The sequence below is a fragment of the Mastomys coucha genome, unplaced genomic scaffold (genome assembly GCF_008632895.1).
Source record: "Mastomys coucha isolate ucsf_1 unplaced genomic scaffold, UCSF_Mcou_1 pScaffold6, whole genome shotgun sequence".
NCBI lineage: Eukaryota > Metazoa > Chordata > Mammalia > Rodentia > Muridae > Mastomys > Mastomys coucha.
This window is the reverse complement of record NW_022196912.1, coordinates 31,103,494-31,120,015: the sequence shown is the minus strand read 5'-3', so window position 1 is coordinate 31,120,015 and position 16,522 is coordinate 31,103,494. Positions and strand designations below refer to the sequence as shown.

The 16,522-nt window shown below is 39.7% G+C and overlaps 1 protein-coding gene across 3 annotated transcripts in view; it reads right to left on the bottom strand.

The window, feature by feature from the left end:
* Wdr35 (WD repeat domain 35) overlaps nt 1-16,522 on the bottom strand; it is a 57,805-nt gene that overhangs the window by 23,735 nt on the left and 17,548 nt on the right. Inside the window, exons 10-14 of one of the 3 annotated variants that reach the window (XM_031355872.1) lie at nt 16,055-16,240; nt 11,028-11,060; nt 10,581-10,641; nt 1,869-2,013; nt 631-700 (exon numbers count right to left, since the gene is read on the bottom strand). In XM_031355872.1, the coding sequence (XP_031211732.1) occupies nt 631-700; nt 1,869-2,013; nt 10,581-10,641; nt 11,028-11,060; nt 16,055-16,240 (495 nt within the window). Of the gene's footprint in view, nt 1-630; nt 701-1,868; nt 2,014-10,580; nt 10,642-10,982; nt 11,061-16,054; nt 16,241-16,522 lie in introns of all 3 variants that reach the window. The other 2 variants (XM_031355871.1, XM_031355873.1) reach the window with 2 other exon arrangements.

Here is a 16,522-nt window from a genome sequence, read left to right as displayed (position 1 = left end):
ATCTAATTATACATACTTGTTTAAAAGAGATACAAGCAGGTTATAAAAGCACATAGGGATAACTAGATGGGAAAATGCCCAGCTCCTAAAGCAGTACTCAGGGAGGTAAGCATACGCCACCAGAAGGTAAAATGGGAGAGCCCTGCAACCACCAGGATCTAAATAAAGGGCATCGTGCTTAGCAAGAAGAGCCAGTCACCATAGCTCGTTCTATCTGACGACCCAATCAGCCAGAAGTTAGACTGTTCTCTCTGGAGAACTGCCAGGGACCAACTGTTCTCTCAGCTGGGGAATGTGAGAAAGGGAAAGAGCATGCAGAAAGTTCCTGAAAGTGGTAAAGCTATCAACAGTTCAGTCAATACAACTCGCAGACAGGTGTGGCCCAAGATAGCTACAAATACAGCCCGAAAGTCAAAGTGATAAACTTAGAACATTTTTAATTTGGGGCTGCTAAGACAGCTTAGTAAGTAAGTGTTTGCTGCACATGCTGAATGACCTGAGTTTGGGTCCCTAGCCACCATGTAAAACAATGCCCTATTTACTAGAACCAAATTCTTGTTCAAGTCTCTAACAAAATTACTGTTTCCTTTATCTGCAGACATTAACACTGACGGAAATCAAACCACCTACTTGAATGGCTTTACTATAATCAAACACTCCATCCACAGATCCAGAAGGAACATCATCAACGTGATAAATTCTGTTTAAAAAAAGAAAAAGAAAAAAAAACAGAAGCTTGAAAAAAGTAATTTTATAATATTATATTGCTTCATAGTCTCTACAACTAAGGATTGAATGACTACAGTGAGCATTCTTATCCAACAGGAAAACCCTGATTTTTTTTTTTTAAGAGTTCTTGATACGGCTGAATCTCATAAAAGCAGAAACTATCCAGCAAAGATTTAGAGTTATATAAGTTATCTGTTCAACAAAGTCATGCCCTGTTGTGAACAACCAAGTTATGCAGTCCCAATAAAATCCACTAAGCTGTGAGATTTTTGCCTGAGAAGAGTGTTTGCTTACTAGTTTATCTGCTTGCTTTTTTGCTTGCACGCCTGAGTGTGCATGCTTGCTTGCTTGCTTGCTTGCTTGCTTGCTTGCTCGGTCGCTCACTTGCTTGCTTGCTTATAGTCTCTCTAAGTAGCCTTGGTACATCTCAAACTCAGAATTCTCCTGCCACATTCTCCTGTCTGCTGCAACTTCAGGCTTGTGAAGTAATAACTTCATACAGAACTTCCTGTTGTTTACCAAACACATTTACACATCTTCATGTCGAAGCTTACTTCAGGAGTCCCTTTGTCCTCACGTGTCTGAGTGGCAGAGTCCTCTTTATTCCCACTTACCAGAAACCACTCCAACTCAGACTGCCGGAATCTAGGTCTTTGAAAAGAATCCACAGGCCCAGCTCATCCCTGCCTAAAGCGCTCCTCCATACCTGTGTGTAAGGACATGTATCTCCCCTGGTGACTGATGCTAGGATCAACTCCCAGAAAGACCCCTATACAACTAGCCTACGGGAATGAGGCTTCAGTTAGATACTCGTTTCTTAACTGAATGACGGTAATTTCAGTGTACCACTAATATGTGGAGTGGATCACACAGCTATTTCCTAACCAAAAAAAAATCCCCACAGATTTCCAGCTTTATCAATATGGGAGTTTGTCTTGTTCTGTTTTGTTTACATCATGCCAACTTTCTTTTACTTTGGTAAATTTAAATAGACCCATTTAAAAGATATTCAAATTAAATAAAAGTATTTCTATTAATCAAGGTAATGTATATTTCTCAAGAATGGCAATAGATAATTAACTATGTCTAGATTCAATATGGTATAGTAGAGTTATTAAAAAAAATTACCAAAAACACACCTTTCTCTTCCTTCTTTTCGAGACCGTGTGATCTGATTAATTTCCAACGCTGTGAGCTTCTTTGCCACACGATATTGCCAGGTATAAAATGCTTCTTTTGAAGCTGCTATCACATGGGTTTTGGTCATTGCAACAAATAACGGTACTATTAAAAAGAACAGTAAGACAACTAAGCTGTAGTTACACGGAAAGTGCTTCGCAGCACCTCAGCACCACTGAGCCCAACTCCTCCGTTTAGAAATAATAAACCCAGTCTTGAAATATGCACAGTCTCTCAAGTCAGACAAGAATCTAGAGTTACTAGGATCATATTAAATATTACGTAAAATGGATCTGAAATGTATAAGGATAAAGAGCTAAAACCTCAGGACTCTTTTAAAGAGTACTTAAGAGTCTGGGGGTCAATGGAAGAGCATTTGCGCAGCATGTGAGAGGCCACAGACTCGATCCTCAGTATCACAGAAAGAAAGAGGAGCAACCTTCTGCAACCTTTTAAGTAATTTATTATTTTATGTACATTGGTGTTTTTTCTGCATGTATGTCTGTGTGAAGGTGTCAGATCCTCTGGAGTTACAACCACAGAATTGCTGGGAATTGAACCCAGGTCTTCTGAAAAAGCAGTCAGCACTCTCAACCACTGAGCCATCTCTCCAGCCCCAGAAGTAAATCTTTGTGAGTCGGGCAAACAGTTGGTGCCTTAGACATGACACCAACTGTAACTATAATGTAACAAAAATAAAGCAATGAAATCTTACAAGAAATTAATGGTTATAAACATACATATAAACATACATGAGATTTCCAAAAAAAATATTTAACAAAAGACAAACTTTTAAAAAGGCAAAGAATCTATGTGAACACTTCTCCAGTAAGATACACAAATAACCATGAAAAGACTACCAACATTATTAACCACAAAAACCTGAAAATCTAAACTACAACTGGCATAGGCATATCACATGGTCCTCACTAGGAGAGCTAGAATTTTAGAAAGTAAGACAACAATTGATAAGGCCATAGAGGAAAAGAAGAAAATGTAAAATACTCTGAAAGAACATCCCAAAGTGTCTCAAAATGTTGACTACAGAGCTATACATTACCTAGCAATTCTGCTCCGAGGTATATGTCTAAGAGAAGCAAACACTCACACAAATTTACACTCAGGTTTTCAAAACAGCATTCCGCATCATACCGAACATATATAAACAACTCAGATGTTCGCCAGCTGCTGAACCCAATCTCTTTCTCCCCTCCCCAGTATCAATTACAGCTGCGTCTAAACATTTATCCCTATTTCTTGATCTCATTTGTATTGTATTTCCACTTCACTTAGTAAAAGAGAGAATAATTCTCCTGAGTTTCATGCTTCTAGGCAGACATTTAACTGACTGCCTATTGTGTATGCTTTTATGAAGAAAAGAGCCTCAGCAACTCCAACTGAGGATTTAAAAACAGACTAGGCAGTAAAATAATCACCTAAGGTCATAGAATACTAAGTAAGATCAAATTAAATACACACTTTTTTTTGTTTGTTTGTTTTGGCTTTGTTTGTTTGAGACAGGGTTTCTCTGTGTAGCCCTGGCTGTCCTGGAACTCACTCTGTAGACCAGACTGGCCTTGAACTCAGAAATCCACCTGTCTCTGCCTCCCAAGTGCTGGGACTAAAGGCGTGTACCACCACCGCCCGGCTAAATATGCACTTTCACTTTCAAACAAGATATATAAAAGTAAAGTAGCCCTCCGCAAAGGGCATTACTCTGTGTTTTCTGAGCTCATGAATAATCAAACACTGTGAACTGTTTCTGTTTATACCGCAAAGCAATGAGCCAGTATTGGCTAGAGCAGCGGTTTATGGACTTTTGTCACAGAACCAGCCAGGGGCATGTTTTGGCAGCCGGACACTTAGAAACTGCAGAGTAGAAGCTGCCCCTAGCAGCATAGTGTTAACCGAGTAGATTGACAGCTCAAGAACTCAAACTCAAGGATTTTTATACTAAATATTTCAATAAAGTTGAGTAGGACCTTTTTCTTTTTTTTAAATTTCAGGCTTTCAAGGTTTTTCTATTCAAAACAAATCATATACCAATAATGACCTCTAGAGGGAGCACAAAGCTTTCATTGCCTTGCACAAAATCAAAGCCTGGTGAATGGAACCCAACCCCGCAGAGGGACTAGAGCCAGCCAGGCTGTCTTCTCACTGACTCTTTACTAAATCTAATAAATATTTAGTAAATTCACCATGAATATTTCAATTCTGGTAATTATGCTCTTATTGATTTGAGGTTCACAAACCTTTACTACTTCCTGGTAAAATATAACATTTACAAAGCATATAAAAGCATTTTCTCAACCAGTATTTAATTACAATTATGAGCTTTATTCATGTTCTTTTACTCTTTTTCTCATACAATTTATTCTGATCACACTTTCCACTCCCCCGTGTACTTTATTCTTAATACTTCATGAATATGAAAACTTATTGCTATCCTGATTAATTCAAATTAAAATGTTACTGGTTCAAAAGACAAGTTGGGTTTCTTGGGTTCAAACTGCAAGCAGTTCATAATTATGATGTTAACAGTTATGTTTCTCTCTCTGAACCTCAGTTTACCTGTCAATTGAAAATAACAATATCAGCCCTATAGAGCTATTTTAAGGATTAAAATAAAGAATAACACAGTACCTAAGATAGAATAAAATGCTTAATAATTTTATATATATGCAAGCACTTTTCTTTTTTTTCTTTTTGTTTTTTTTCCTTTTTTTGGTTTTTTTCGAGACAGGGTTACCAGGCTAGCCTCGAACTCAGAAATCTGCCTGCCTCTGCCTCCCAAGTGCTGGGATTAAAGGCGTGTGCCACCACCGCCCAGCCTGCAAGCACTCTTCTAAATACATTATATGTATTAACTCATAGCCACTGCATAAGGCGGACAATGCTATCATTAGTCATCAGATTTAAAAAAAAAAAAAACACCCGGGTATGAAGCAGTTAAAACTTGTCTGTTATTCAGCTAACAGTGGGCAAGTGGGACTTAAACTCGAGTACTCTATGTCTCTTGAATCTGTGCTCTGAATCACTGAAGCAGAATGACCCTCAATAAACATCAGGATCCACTAGGCATGGTAGTTAGCACTGTTTTTATTTTCATTTTCTACATGAATTTTTATAACATAACTAAGCACCCCAGTCATTACTCAGAATAAATGTAAATATATATCAGAAAATACTTCCAATTAATACAGAAGCACTCTCAAGGAATTCACATGGGACCATAATGCCATCTTATAAATTCTGATAGATTTTTATTAAAAGATTTATTAAAGTCCAACTAAATTTATAAGAAAACGAAGATGAGGTTGCTAGTCACAGTTTGATAGGAGGACTCTATTAATAATGGTAACACAGGACATGGAAGAAATCCACTGTTAGTGACCAGGAAGGCTCCTCGCTCCTGCAAGCTGTCATAGGACTAGAAGGTGCTACTGTACCTTTCTAGTTGTTGCTGAGGGAAAGTCATCAACAACCTCACCCTGCTGTGAACCCTGTGAACTATGCTAATGACTGGCATGGCGACATATACCCATGCTGGCGACACAAATGTTAGGAGCCTAGCAAGCTGCTGCCTGATTAGACTGCATGCCCGGTCCACAGAGCAAGCACAAGCCTGGTACTGAAAATCTGGTTAGGAAGTTTGCAAGCCTAGGGATAGACCTAATGCTATTATGCTGCTAAAAGGACATAATAACAAATTGTCCTCTAAATCCATACCCATAGACACTTATCTTCATACTCATAAACTAGAACAGTTCTCCATCATCAGTTTCTCTGTGCAGTGAACAGAAATTCCCAGCTAATCAAAATACAGAGTTTAAGTGTTCATGGAGTCCTCAGCCACAAAAGGGACATCAATACCATCCCCAACACCAGCCTTAAATGTGACATCCATATAATCCCAACCCCAAAGCTCAGAGGCCATCAGAGAAGGGGGCAGAAAGGCCTTAAGAACAAGAGGTCAGAAAAGGACCAAAGCAAAACAGTGTCTTCTGGACATGGCAGGCCCACTGCAGCCATGGACTCACAGCAACTGTGCTTGCCTAGAAAAGACCTGCTCAGGACCAAGCCAATCAACCCTCTAGTGTGGAGGGCTAGGGTTCAGGGTTCTGCATTCCTAAGCAAGGAATTATTGATGGTTGATGGCTTCTGTAGGAAGGAGAATCGGGTGTCTTAGGTAGGTGACCTACTCTACTGTGGACACCTTCACACCCATGAGCATATGGACAGTACAAGTTGAACTTAGTGGGTTATTAAAACGAAACAGAAGGATAAAGTTGGAAGTGAGAACTAGGGGTCATAGGAGAAAGGTGGGAGGATAAACATGATCAAAATATTAAATTCTCAAATCTAATTAAAGTATTATATTGAAAATGAAGGTCAACTTTGTTAAAGATTTATTTCTTTTTATGTATATGGGTGTTTTGCCTGCATTTATGTCTGTGAACCACTTACATACTGGTGACCCTAGAGAGGCCAAAAGAGGGCATCAGATCCCCTAGAATTGGAATTACAGATGATTATAAGCTGCCATGTAGGTGATGGAATTAGACCCAAGTTCTCTAGAAGAGCATCCCATGTTCTTAACTGCTGAGCTATCTCTCCATCCCCAAAGACATAGAACACCAAGTTTAGCAAGAGGCTCAGCCTCAATAAATTAAAGTAGACTGAGACTGAGGAAAATCTCCAACCTCAACTTCAGACCTCAACATACATACACATGTGTGCTGACACATGTGAACATGCATATACACAGACACACATACAACATCCACATACACATGCATCCAATTTCAAATTAGGCAGAAAGATTACTGAGGAAAAAATGTAAGAAATTATGCTTCCCTCAAATGAGCCTTAACACTAATAGGCAGTCATTAATAGCCAAGCCAGGATGTAAAATAATTTAAAACAATTTAGGAATTCACATTTAGGAAAAACCTGCTTGTAATATTTAATGCTGAGGGCTGAATAAATTCCTGCATCCATAATGGTTTCCCCACTTTGCCACTTATTCATTTCTTAGCACTTTAAAGAGCTGGTAAACTGAAATGTTGTCATCAAATTAGCCTTCTCTGGAATTCATGAAAACCATCACTAGAAACCCACCAAAATGACTGCTGCACAGGCAGGCTGGTCCTCTCGGGTCACTCTGTGCCTTGGTCCCTCTCTCAATGCTATCCTCTCCTTACATGCCACCTGAGGACATACTTACAGAAATTTCTTTTGTTCTCATTTTTTGAGACAGCTATGTATTCCTAGCTGTCCTGGAACTCATCTGTACACCTAGCTAGTTTCAAATTTAGAGAGTTCTACCTGCCTCTGCCTTCCAAGTGCTGAAATTAAAGGTGTGTGCCACCACTGCCTGGTACATATAGTTATTTCCCTTTTTATTTAAAGATTTATTTATTTTATGTATATGAGTACACTGTAGCTGTCTTCAGACACACTAGAAGAGGGCATTGGATCCCATTACAGATGGTTGTGAGTCACCATGTGGTTGCTGGGAATTGAACTCAGAACCTCTGGAAGAGCAGTCAGTGCTCTTAACTGCTGAGCCATCTCTCCAGCCTCATATAGTTATTTCTTATAAGACATCCTTACACCCCCACATCCATTTATCCCGGTCACCAACACAATACCTAGGGCATATGGCACCCAGCACAGAAGCAGTAAAGTGTTAACTCAACTGATTAACCAAACCTTATTTATTTATACACCCCAAAAGGAAATCATAATCTCTTTATTTGCCCTAAGAACTATTTCAGTGTCTGAAATAGTATATTTTTGGTTTGCTAAAGAATCACTTTCAATTTAGATGGCATAAACACTGTCCATGCACTCAAGAAACATTTGTGAGGGCCAAGCATACTGATGGGGGTTGGCAATATGAAAGTTAGCTAGACATAGATCTTTAGGAAGTCAGACACTCACAGTCAGGAAAGCAGCAGTCACAGGCAAGGTGAGAAGGACTTAGGAAGAAGTATACTAAAGCGGTTAGAGGACTGGTGAGGCCACTCAGTGGTTAAGCACACGGGCTGCTCTTCCTTAGTTCAGTTCCCAGCCAACCACATTGTGGCTCACATCCGTCACAAAGGAGTGTGATGTCCTGGCTCCACAGAAGAGCACCTAAAGAGGCCACCGCATGTTTCCTGCTGAGTACAGAATCCTGCCAACCATACTCCGCATAATGCTAAGTTTCTGTAGGTTTTTACAGAAACTGTCAAGCAGAAAGATAAAGAGCAAAACCAAAATCAGACATTCTAGATTAGCATCTGTCCTACAGCAATGTTTGTTTTAGTTTTCCAACTCCATGGAAACTTCATGGGATCTTAAGAGGGAATTATCTGGGATATATATGAAACATGTTGAGTCTTTGTATCTGTTTGCTGTGGGCCAATGGATGAATTGTTGGTTAAAATTTCATCCAATAAAACTATAAATCAAAAAGTTTAAGACTCAAAAATACAAATAGATTGTTCTCGAGTATTTACTATTTTATGAAGAGGAAGGATTTACATTTAATTTTGTTTATAAAATGATCTACCTGGCATAAAAATTACTTTGAATTTAACCTCATGATATAGCAAATTATTCTACATTAAAACTTTTTATGTTGAGAGAATAAAAAACAACAATCTAATGACTGGCAAAATTCACACCCTAAAGACATAATACTTTGCATCAGGGGAATGGCTCAGTAGGCTCTTGCAATTGAGCATGCGCGCACACACACACACACACACACACATACACACACATACATACACATACACACACATATGCACATACACACATACACACACACCATACACACATACACACACACCATACACACATACACACACATACACACACACCACACACACACACGCACATACACAAACACATATACATACACACACATACCACACACACATATACATGCACACATACACACATCACACACACATATACACGCACACATACACACACATACACACACATACACTAAATAAAGAATAATACTTCTAGAAATAACAAATATACTCACATGACATGTCTGTAATAATTATAAGCTGTGCATTTTACAAACAGGGAACTTAACATAAATATATGCATGTGTGTATGTGCACATAAATATGCACACATATATAAACATACTTATGCAACAATGCATGTAGACAAGAGGTTAAATATTTCATTAGATCACAATGAGTTACTAAAACCTAAACACAAGGCCATTACATCTTTAACAATCACTTGTTTTAAGTAGACTTCAGCAAAATGCATTTAAGAGACATACCACTTTGTTTTGAGAATCTATCTTATTTATGTGTATGAATGCTTTGCTTGTATGCATATTTGTATCCCACATGCATGCCTGGTATCCAGGAAAGTCAGAAGAGGTTGCTGAATTCCCTACAACTGGAGTCAAGACCGTTGTGAGCCACCATGTAAGTACTAAGAATTGAACCAGGGTCCTCTCCAAGAGCAACACATGCTCTTAGCCATTTAGCCATCTCTCCATCCTCACTAACATGATTTTAAGACTCAATAGCTAATCTGAAAATAAATGAGTAGTTTATCAGAGTCAGAAAATAATACAATGGGTTTTCAACTGTTTTGGACTGAATTATTTTTGTCACCATTTCTAGTATACAGCAGTACATTTTATAAGAGAGACATTAATTCTGGAAGCTGTGATGGCAGAAAATATTCTAATGATTTTAAATAACTTTCTTAGAACAAGACTTAAAACTACCCAGAAAGTTACTCTCATCTCCATTGGGTAGAGGGAAGTGTGCAACCAGAGTAACAAATGTCCTCAGACAAAGAAGTGGAGAATTTTTTAAGACTTTCTCTATTAATAGATTGGTTTCATTAGAAAGCACTGGAAAAAGCAAGCATACTTTATAAGCAGCTAAAGTGTTTTTATGGGAGAGAAGTATTTACAAGCAGTTTATTAATAATAAAAGTGGTTTAAGAGCAAAATTCTTTCTACAACCCTGTTTATTACATACTAACCTTGCACTGCATGCCAATTCCTACACAATTATGTAGACAAAAATGGTGGCAATGTGGCAATTATGGAATTGTTGTGGATTTAGACACAATAGCCTCCCATACAGGTTATTTTTTAACCAGGATGCTTTCAGACTGAAAGGAAGCATTGATAAATCTATCATGAAAACAAGTATCAACTGGTACTACTCATGGCGACCAGAAGATATGGTCATTCTCATCTAGAAAATATCATTCTAATTAATATCATTAGCAGAGGTGGGAAAATATGTGATCCAGACACACACATGTGTGGGTGTGTACATTCATGCATGCTCATACAAAGGCCAAAGAAGGATGCTGGGTATCTCCTCTACCATTATCCACCTTATTGAGACAGGGCCTTTCGCTGAACCTTAAGCTGGTTCCACTAGGCAGCCTGGCCAGTGAGTTCCTGAGATTTATATATCTCAGTCCCCCAATGCTGGGGTTACAGGCATGTATGGTCATGTCCAGGTTTTGTGTGGGTGGTTGGGGAGTTGAACTCAGGTCCTCTTGCTTTAACAGCAAACATTCAGACCCAATAAGTTATACTTCTAGCCCTTTGGGATTTTTTTTAGTTAGTGTTGTTAAACAAAACCCCATCAGAAAAGAAATAAATATTAACATTTTCTTACCAAGATCAATGTATTTAGGATCCAAGGGTGTGCCAATAGAATTGCAAAGAACAAGCACAAACTGAAAACAGATAAAAGAAAAGAAAAGAATATCAGAATTCTTATAAGAATATCAGAGTTCTTGCTTGTGAACAATAAGGACATGTACTTCACGTATCTGCTTATCTTTCTCAAGTATCAGTAACTGGGAAATAACTGATAAGACTTCAGTACAAAGAACAGCAGACAAAAGGAAAGATGTCTACAGCTCTGACTATTACAAACCATGCGTTATAATCAAGGCTCAGCTCTCACTCTAACAAACACCAGAGTTTTAGGAGAGCACAAGGCAAGTGGTCCAGCCACTTCCATCATCTACATGACTAAACACCCGGATGCAAGAGCACCTTAACATACACTCACTTCCCCATCTATCCCAGTCACGCAGAAGCGAAAGTAATCCGTTACCGTTGCACCAAATGTCTCCATTTCATTCTCCTCCTTTGAAGCAATATATGAATGATATGAGAAATTCAGAAAAATGCAATTAATTCAGGAGCAATGGCTTGCATCCAAACAATCGTGACTGATATTAGGAAAAACACAATGGACATTTTACATTATACTGCCCTAAGTTGGAAATTTCATCTTAACTATTAGTTATTGAATCATGTACTGACAGTACTGTTTTACTTAAATGTTTTCCTAACAAGCTCAATAATTTCATATTAATTCTGTATGTTAGTTATACATTTTCCTATCAATGTCTCAAACCTTGTTTAACTTTATAAAAGTAAATTTAGTGATAGTAGACTAAATTCTACTTAAAATAGGCTTAGCATAACATAAAAATGTGCTTTTAACTTTTCTGCTTAACAATCACGTCAGTTTATAAGTTTCCAGAATCAAATAATGCACAGGATTTCTTAGAAAAAACTGCCAACGTCCCCACTTCCTGCTCTGTAATGCAGTGGTTCTCAACCCTTTAACACGGTTCCTCATGATGTGGTGACCCCAACCATACAATTATTTTCATTGCTACCTGAGAACTGAAATTTTGCTACTATTATGAATTGTAATGTACGTATCTAATATGCAGGCTGATATGTGACTCCTGTGAAAGGGTTGTTCTACCCCCAAGGGGTCTCGACCCACAGGCTGAGAGCCACCGTTGGGTTGAGAGCCACCGCTCTAATGCTCCCTTCTGTGACTTAGTCCTAACTCTAAGCAGCATGCTTATTGTTTGATGGATGACAGTTGGCTCTTCCTTTCAGGTAAAGGTTTTTGAGACAAGATTTCACCGTGTAACTGATGCTGGCCTTGAAACCTGGCAATCTTCTGCTGCAGCTGCCACCTCCTCCTAACTAGAATTACAGGCAGGAGCCACATGCATAGCTTCTTCTAGGCAGTACGTTCCCAGTGTTCCCTCTTGCTTTGTTCAGTCTTGCATGTTATTCATTGCTTTCCCACTGTGAATCAAAGGCACTTCGCTCTCTCCATCCACCTTCCCAGTCCCCAGCCCCACACTTCACTGACCACTTCTTTCTGCTTTGAATATAACTTTGGTAGGAGCTTCTGACATGTGAAGCTTCAGTGATGACACCACTTTGACCACACAAAGCCTCTCACAGCGATCCCTCCACCACATTGTGACTTCTATTTTAGGCATACATATTGTCCTTATTAGCATATACAGGTTTCTGGGTTATGATTTGGGTTTTTTTTTCCTATGCTTCCCTTCCTGTGTATTTATTACTAACTTGAATCTCCAACTATACCCCAACTAAGCATATCTTCTCTCAGGAGATCTGACATGAGGCAATGTACTGACTAAATGCAGTACATTGGACCCTCTTGGAGCCTCTCCTCTCACTGGAGTCCCCTGATACACCTCTCATTGGTCAGCTACTACACTCTTCACTGTGGGGCTGGGGCTTCTGGGATTTCTCCTAGTTTGGTGGCCTTTATCCTGCAATAACTCCCTAATATAGGTAAGGTTGGGAGGAAAAGTGTTGGTGACCTTGCACATGTAAAAAAGTTAGGAATTCCACTCTCACATTAGTAGTTTGCTTATGATGAGAAATCCTAGACAAGGAAGCATTTTCCCTCAGAATTTTGAGGGCAATTCTACAAGCCTTTGCTGATCACTAGCTGAATGCCACCCTAAGGTCTCATCTTGTGAAATCTGCTTTCTCTTGAAAAGCGGCGGGTAAGGGGGCACTGTGGGTTTTTGGGTTTGTTTTGTTTTGTTGTGTTGTGTCAGTTTAATCCCCAGTGTTCTGAAGTTCACAATGACATTCACAATGTGGAAACATTTTTAGTCACTGAGTTATGTTTCTTCTCATGGAAAACCTCAAGGAAATCTTGCCTTTTTTGTTCTCTCTCCCCTCCATCTGGAGTGTGTATATGTATGCGTGCTCACAAGTGAGGGTGCATGTTTGTGCACATGCGTGTGGAAGGCAGAAGTTGACTTCCTTGTCATGGTGCACTTTACTGAAACAGGATCTCTTGCTAAACACAAGACTGGCTGATTCAACTGCTCTGGCCAGCCAATTTGCCCCAATTTGCCTCTCTGACCTCCCCAGTGCGGGGAGTACAGGTGCACTGTCTTGGCTCCTAGTTTCTATGTGGGTGTTGGGGATCTTATCTCCCTCCTCATGCTTGCACAGTATGCCTTACTCTCTGGGCCATGCCACACCCGCCCCCAAACTCTAATAGCCTATTCACTCTTTGGTAGTACTGTTCAAATCGTAAGCTTTCATGACATTTTCTCTTTTTTCCATTTCCTTGTCTTTTTACTCCCTTACTATTTCCTTCCCTTTATTGTCCAACTTTCCTGGCAAACTTTTCAATGTGATTATCATCTTTGTAATTCCCAAATCTCTCCTTTTCTACTTCCTTTTTTTGACTTATGGGCGGAAGTCTCTGGCCTGTGTGAGAAGAGACAATCACTGTTTTGAGACAATGGTGCTTTTGAATTGCTCTGCCTGAGCTGGAGCAATGGCTCAATGGTTAGGAGCACCTGTTGCTCTTGCAGAGGACCAGAGTTCAGTTCCCAGCACCCACCCATAACACCTCTACTGGACTCCATTGGCACCTGCATGCTTGTGGTACACAGACAAGCAGACACACGTGCATGGTGGCATGCACCTTTAATCCCAGCACTAAGGAACAGAAACAAGAGGATCTCAAGGAGTTCGAGGCCAGGCTGGTCTACATAAAGTTCCATAAAGACAAGTCTACCGAGAGAGATCCTGTCTCAAAAAAACAGACAAACAAATTACCTTAACTGTTCCCTCCTAGTCTATGTCCCCCCAACCCCTAGTTCTTTTCTATTTGCGTGTATATTTGGCATTTCTTGCTACATTATCTCCCTAAATATCTGTGCTGCCTTTCCAACTGCTATACTTACGAACAAGATGCTAAAAGTCTATGTTACCTATGTCACCATCAGTGGGCCTCAGCCACCATGACCTTACTGTGAGGTGATGAGGTAGAGTTGTTTTAAGAGATTCTCAATCTGTATGTAGTCCTTTCTCCTGAGACTGCCCAACCTACTTCCTCAGAGCCAGGAGCTCAGTTACCTGTGCTTTGAGGACCACACAGGAGAGCAGGGAGGGACCAGGAGTGCTTCAAGGTTAATGCAAAGACCTGCCTGACCTCCAGCAGTCTGTGCCTGTCAGCCATGCTTAGGCCTTCAGCACAGAACCATCTTTCTTCTTTCTTTCCCGTCCCTTCCTTCCTTTCCTTTCCTTTCCTTTCCTTTCCTTTCCTTTTCAGATCATATTCTGAGGCTTGTAATATGGCTCATCAAGGAGGGGCTTGCTGCCCAACCTGAGACCTGAGTCCAGTCCTTGAAACCTACATGGTGGAAGGAGAGAACAGATTCCTGAAACTTGTCCTCTTGACAGGCACACGTGTGATGTACCATGAGAACACACACGCACTTTAAATAAATGTAAAAAGATTTTTTCTATAACTCTAGTTATGGTTCTTAGGTTTATTATTTTTATTATTCATTTTTAAGATGACTATACTGACATCATTTCTCCCTTCCCTCCAAACCTTCCCATATACCCCTCCCTGCTTGCTTTCAAATTTCTGGCCTCTATTTTCATCAATTGTTATTTTACATATATTTGTGGGAGACACATACACAAATATGTGTGTATATACATATATTTATTTTACATGTATGGATGTTTGTCTACATGTATGTCTGTGTTTCATATACATGCAATGCCTATAGAGCTCACAGGAGGGTATTGGATCCCTTAGAAGTGGAGTTGCAGGCTGTTGCTAGCCACCATGTAGGTGTTGAGAGTCAATGCAGGTCCTCTAGAACAGCAGCCAGTGCTCTTAGCCACTGAGCCTTTTCTCCAGCCTTTATTTTTTAAAAGTCTTACTTGGTGACCTCAGTCTTGGCAGATGGCAGTAAAACCATTACCTGTGGGCTCTGTCTAGAGGGAGACCTGGGAACTTGCTTGTTCCTGTGTCTCTTTTGTGGTTTTCAAATATTTTCTTGCTCGTACCACCTCTGGTACTCCCAAATTTTCTTTCTCCAACCAGGCCCCCCATCCTCTACTTTCTCCATCATTCTGTACCAGTTGCCCCGGCTACAGTCCATGAACGCCCTTCTTAGGCATGCTGACCTGATCTCCCTGGCTCACCTGCTCTCCAAGCTCCACACAATGCTGCCCTTCCTCTTTTCCCCTTTGGACCTATAACTTTTTTGAAAAATACCTGAACTGCTTCTTGGTTTGTTTCAGGCAAAAACAAAGCAAGTGGGGCTGTTCAAACAACCACCTTTAACAAAATCTCCGTTCTAACCCAGCCAAAGTCACTAGTAGTCTTCTTTACAAATACATATTTTTATAATTTCTCAAATTATTAGCATGCTGTTAGCATGCTTTTTTAAAAAATACATTATTTATTAATATTAATATTTTGTGCTAACAGATTAATTTCTTTCTTTCTTTCTTTCTTTTTTTTTTTTTTTTGGTTTTTCGAAACAGGGTTTCTCTGTATAGCCCTGGCTGTCCTGGAACTCACTCTGTAGACCAGGCTGGCCTCGAACTCAGAAATCCACCTGCCTCTGCCTCCCAAGTGCTGGGAATAAAGGCATGTGCCACCACCGCCCGGCCTACAGATTAATTTCTAAGGCACTATATCTTGAAATGAAAACAGATTTATTCAAGTCAAAACTCATGTAACTCCATCAGTATTTCTGCTAGACATCAGATAACCATTTTTCACTCATGACATACTTCATATGCAAAAATTTTCACTATGGAAGCAGTTAGCATGAACTGCCAATGTCTCACTGAAAGGAAAAAAAGAACCAGAGAATATAGAAACAGGTTCAGACAGACATCCAGGAGAGCTAATGCTCTGTCCCCTCCAGTGCCCGTGCTTGAGCAGGCTGGCAACTAGATCCCCAGCTCTGCCCATTGCTAACAACACATCCGTAACTTAAGATACCAAAGGCTCCCTACCTGAGGGTGATTTTCATCAGCTTTTGTAGCCAAAATGCAGAAATCTCCACATGTGGTGATAGAAATGAGGCTCTTCACATATTTAACATATTTCTCATTGTTTTTTGTGTCCCAGAACACAACACAGTATTCAGGACGATCAGGTCTGGTGTACGCATAAACCACAGTGTTGGAACAATAGCCCCACTACAAATGAAGACGGGAGGCACACAAGTGGGGAGGAAAGAAAAAGGAAGGTAGACTATTTAGTTTGGGGGAAAAAATCACATTATTTATTTTTATTTTCGAAATAGTGTAACAGTTGCAGTTATCAAGGTTAAAAAAATAGATCCTATGGGAAAAACCTAAAAGTCATAATAAAAAAAACACTTTTAAATGAATGTTTTACAAAAATAAGCTTAGCTTGTGTAACTTTTGTTAGTTTGTAAAGGTAAGGCTTCAGGCATACACATTTTCATTAGTTAGCCC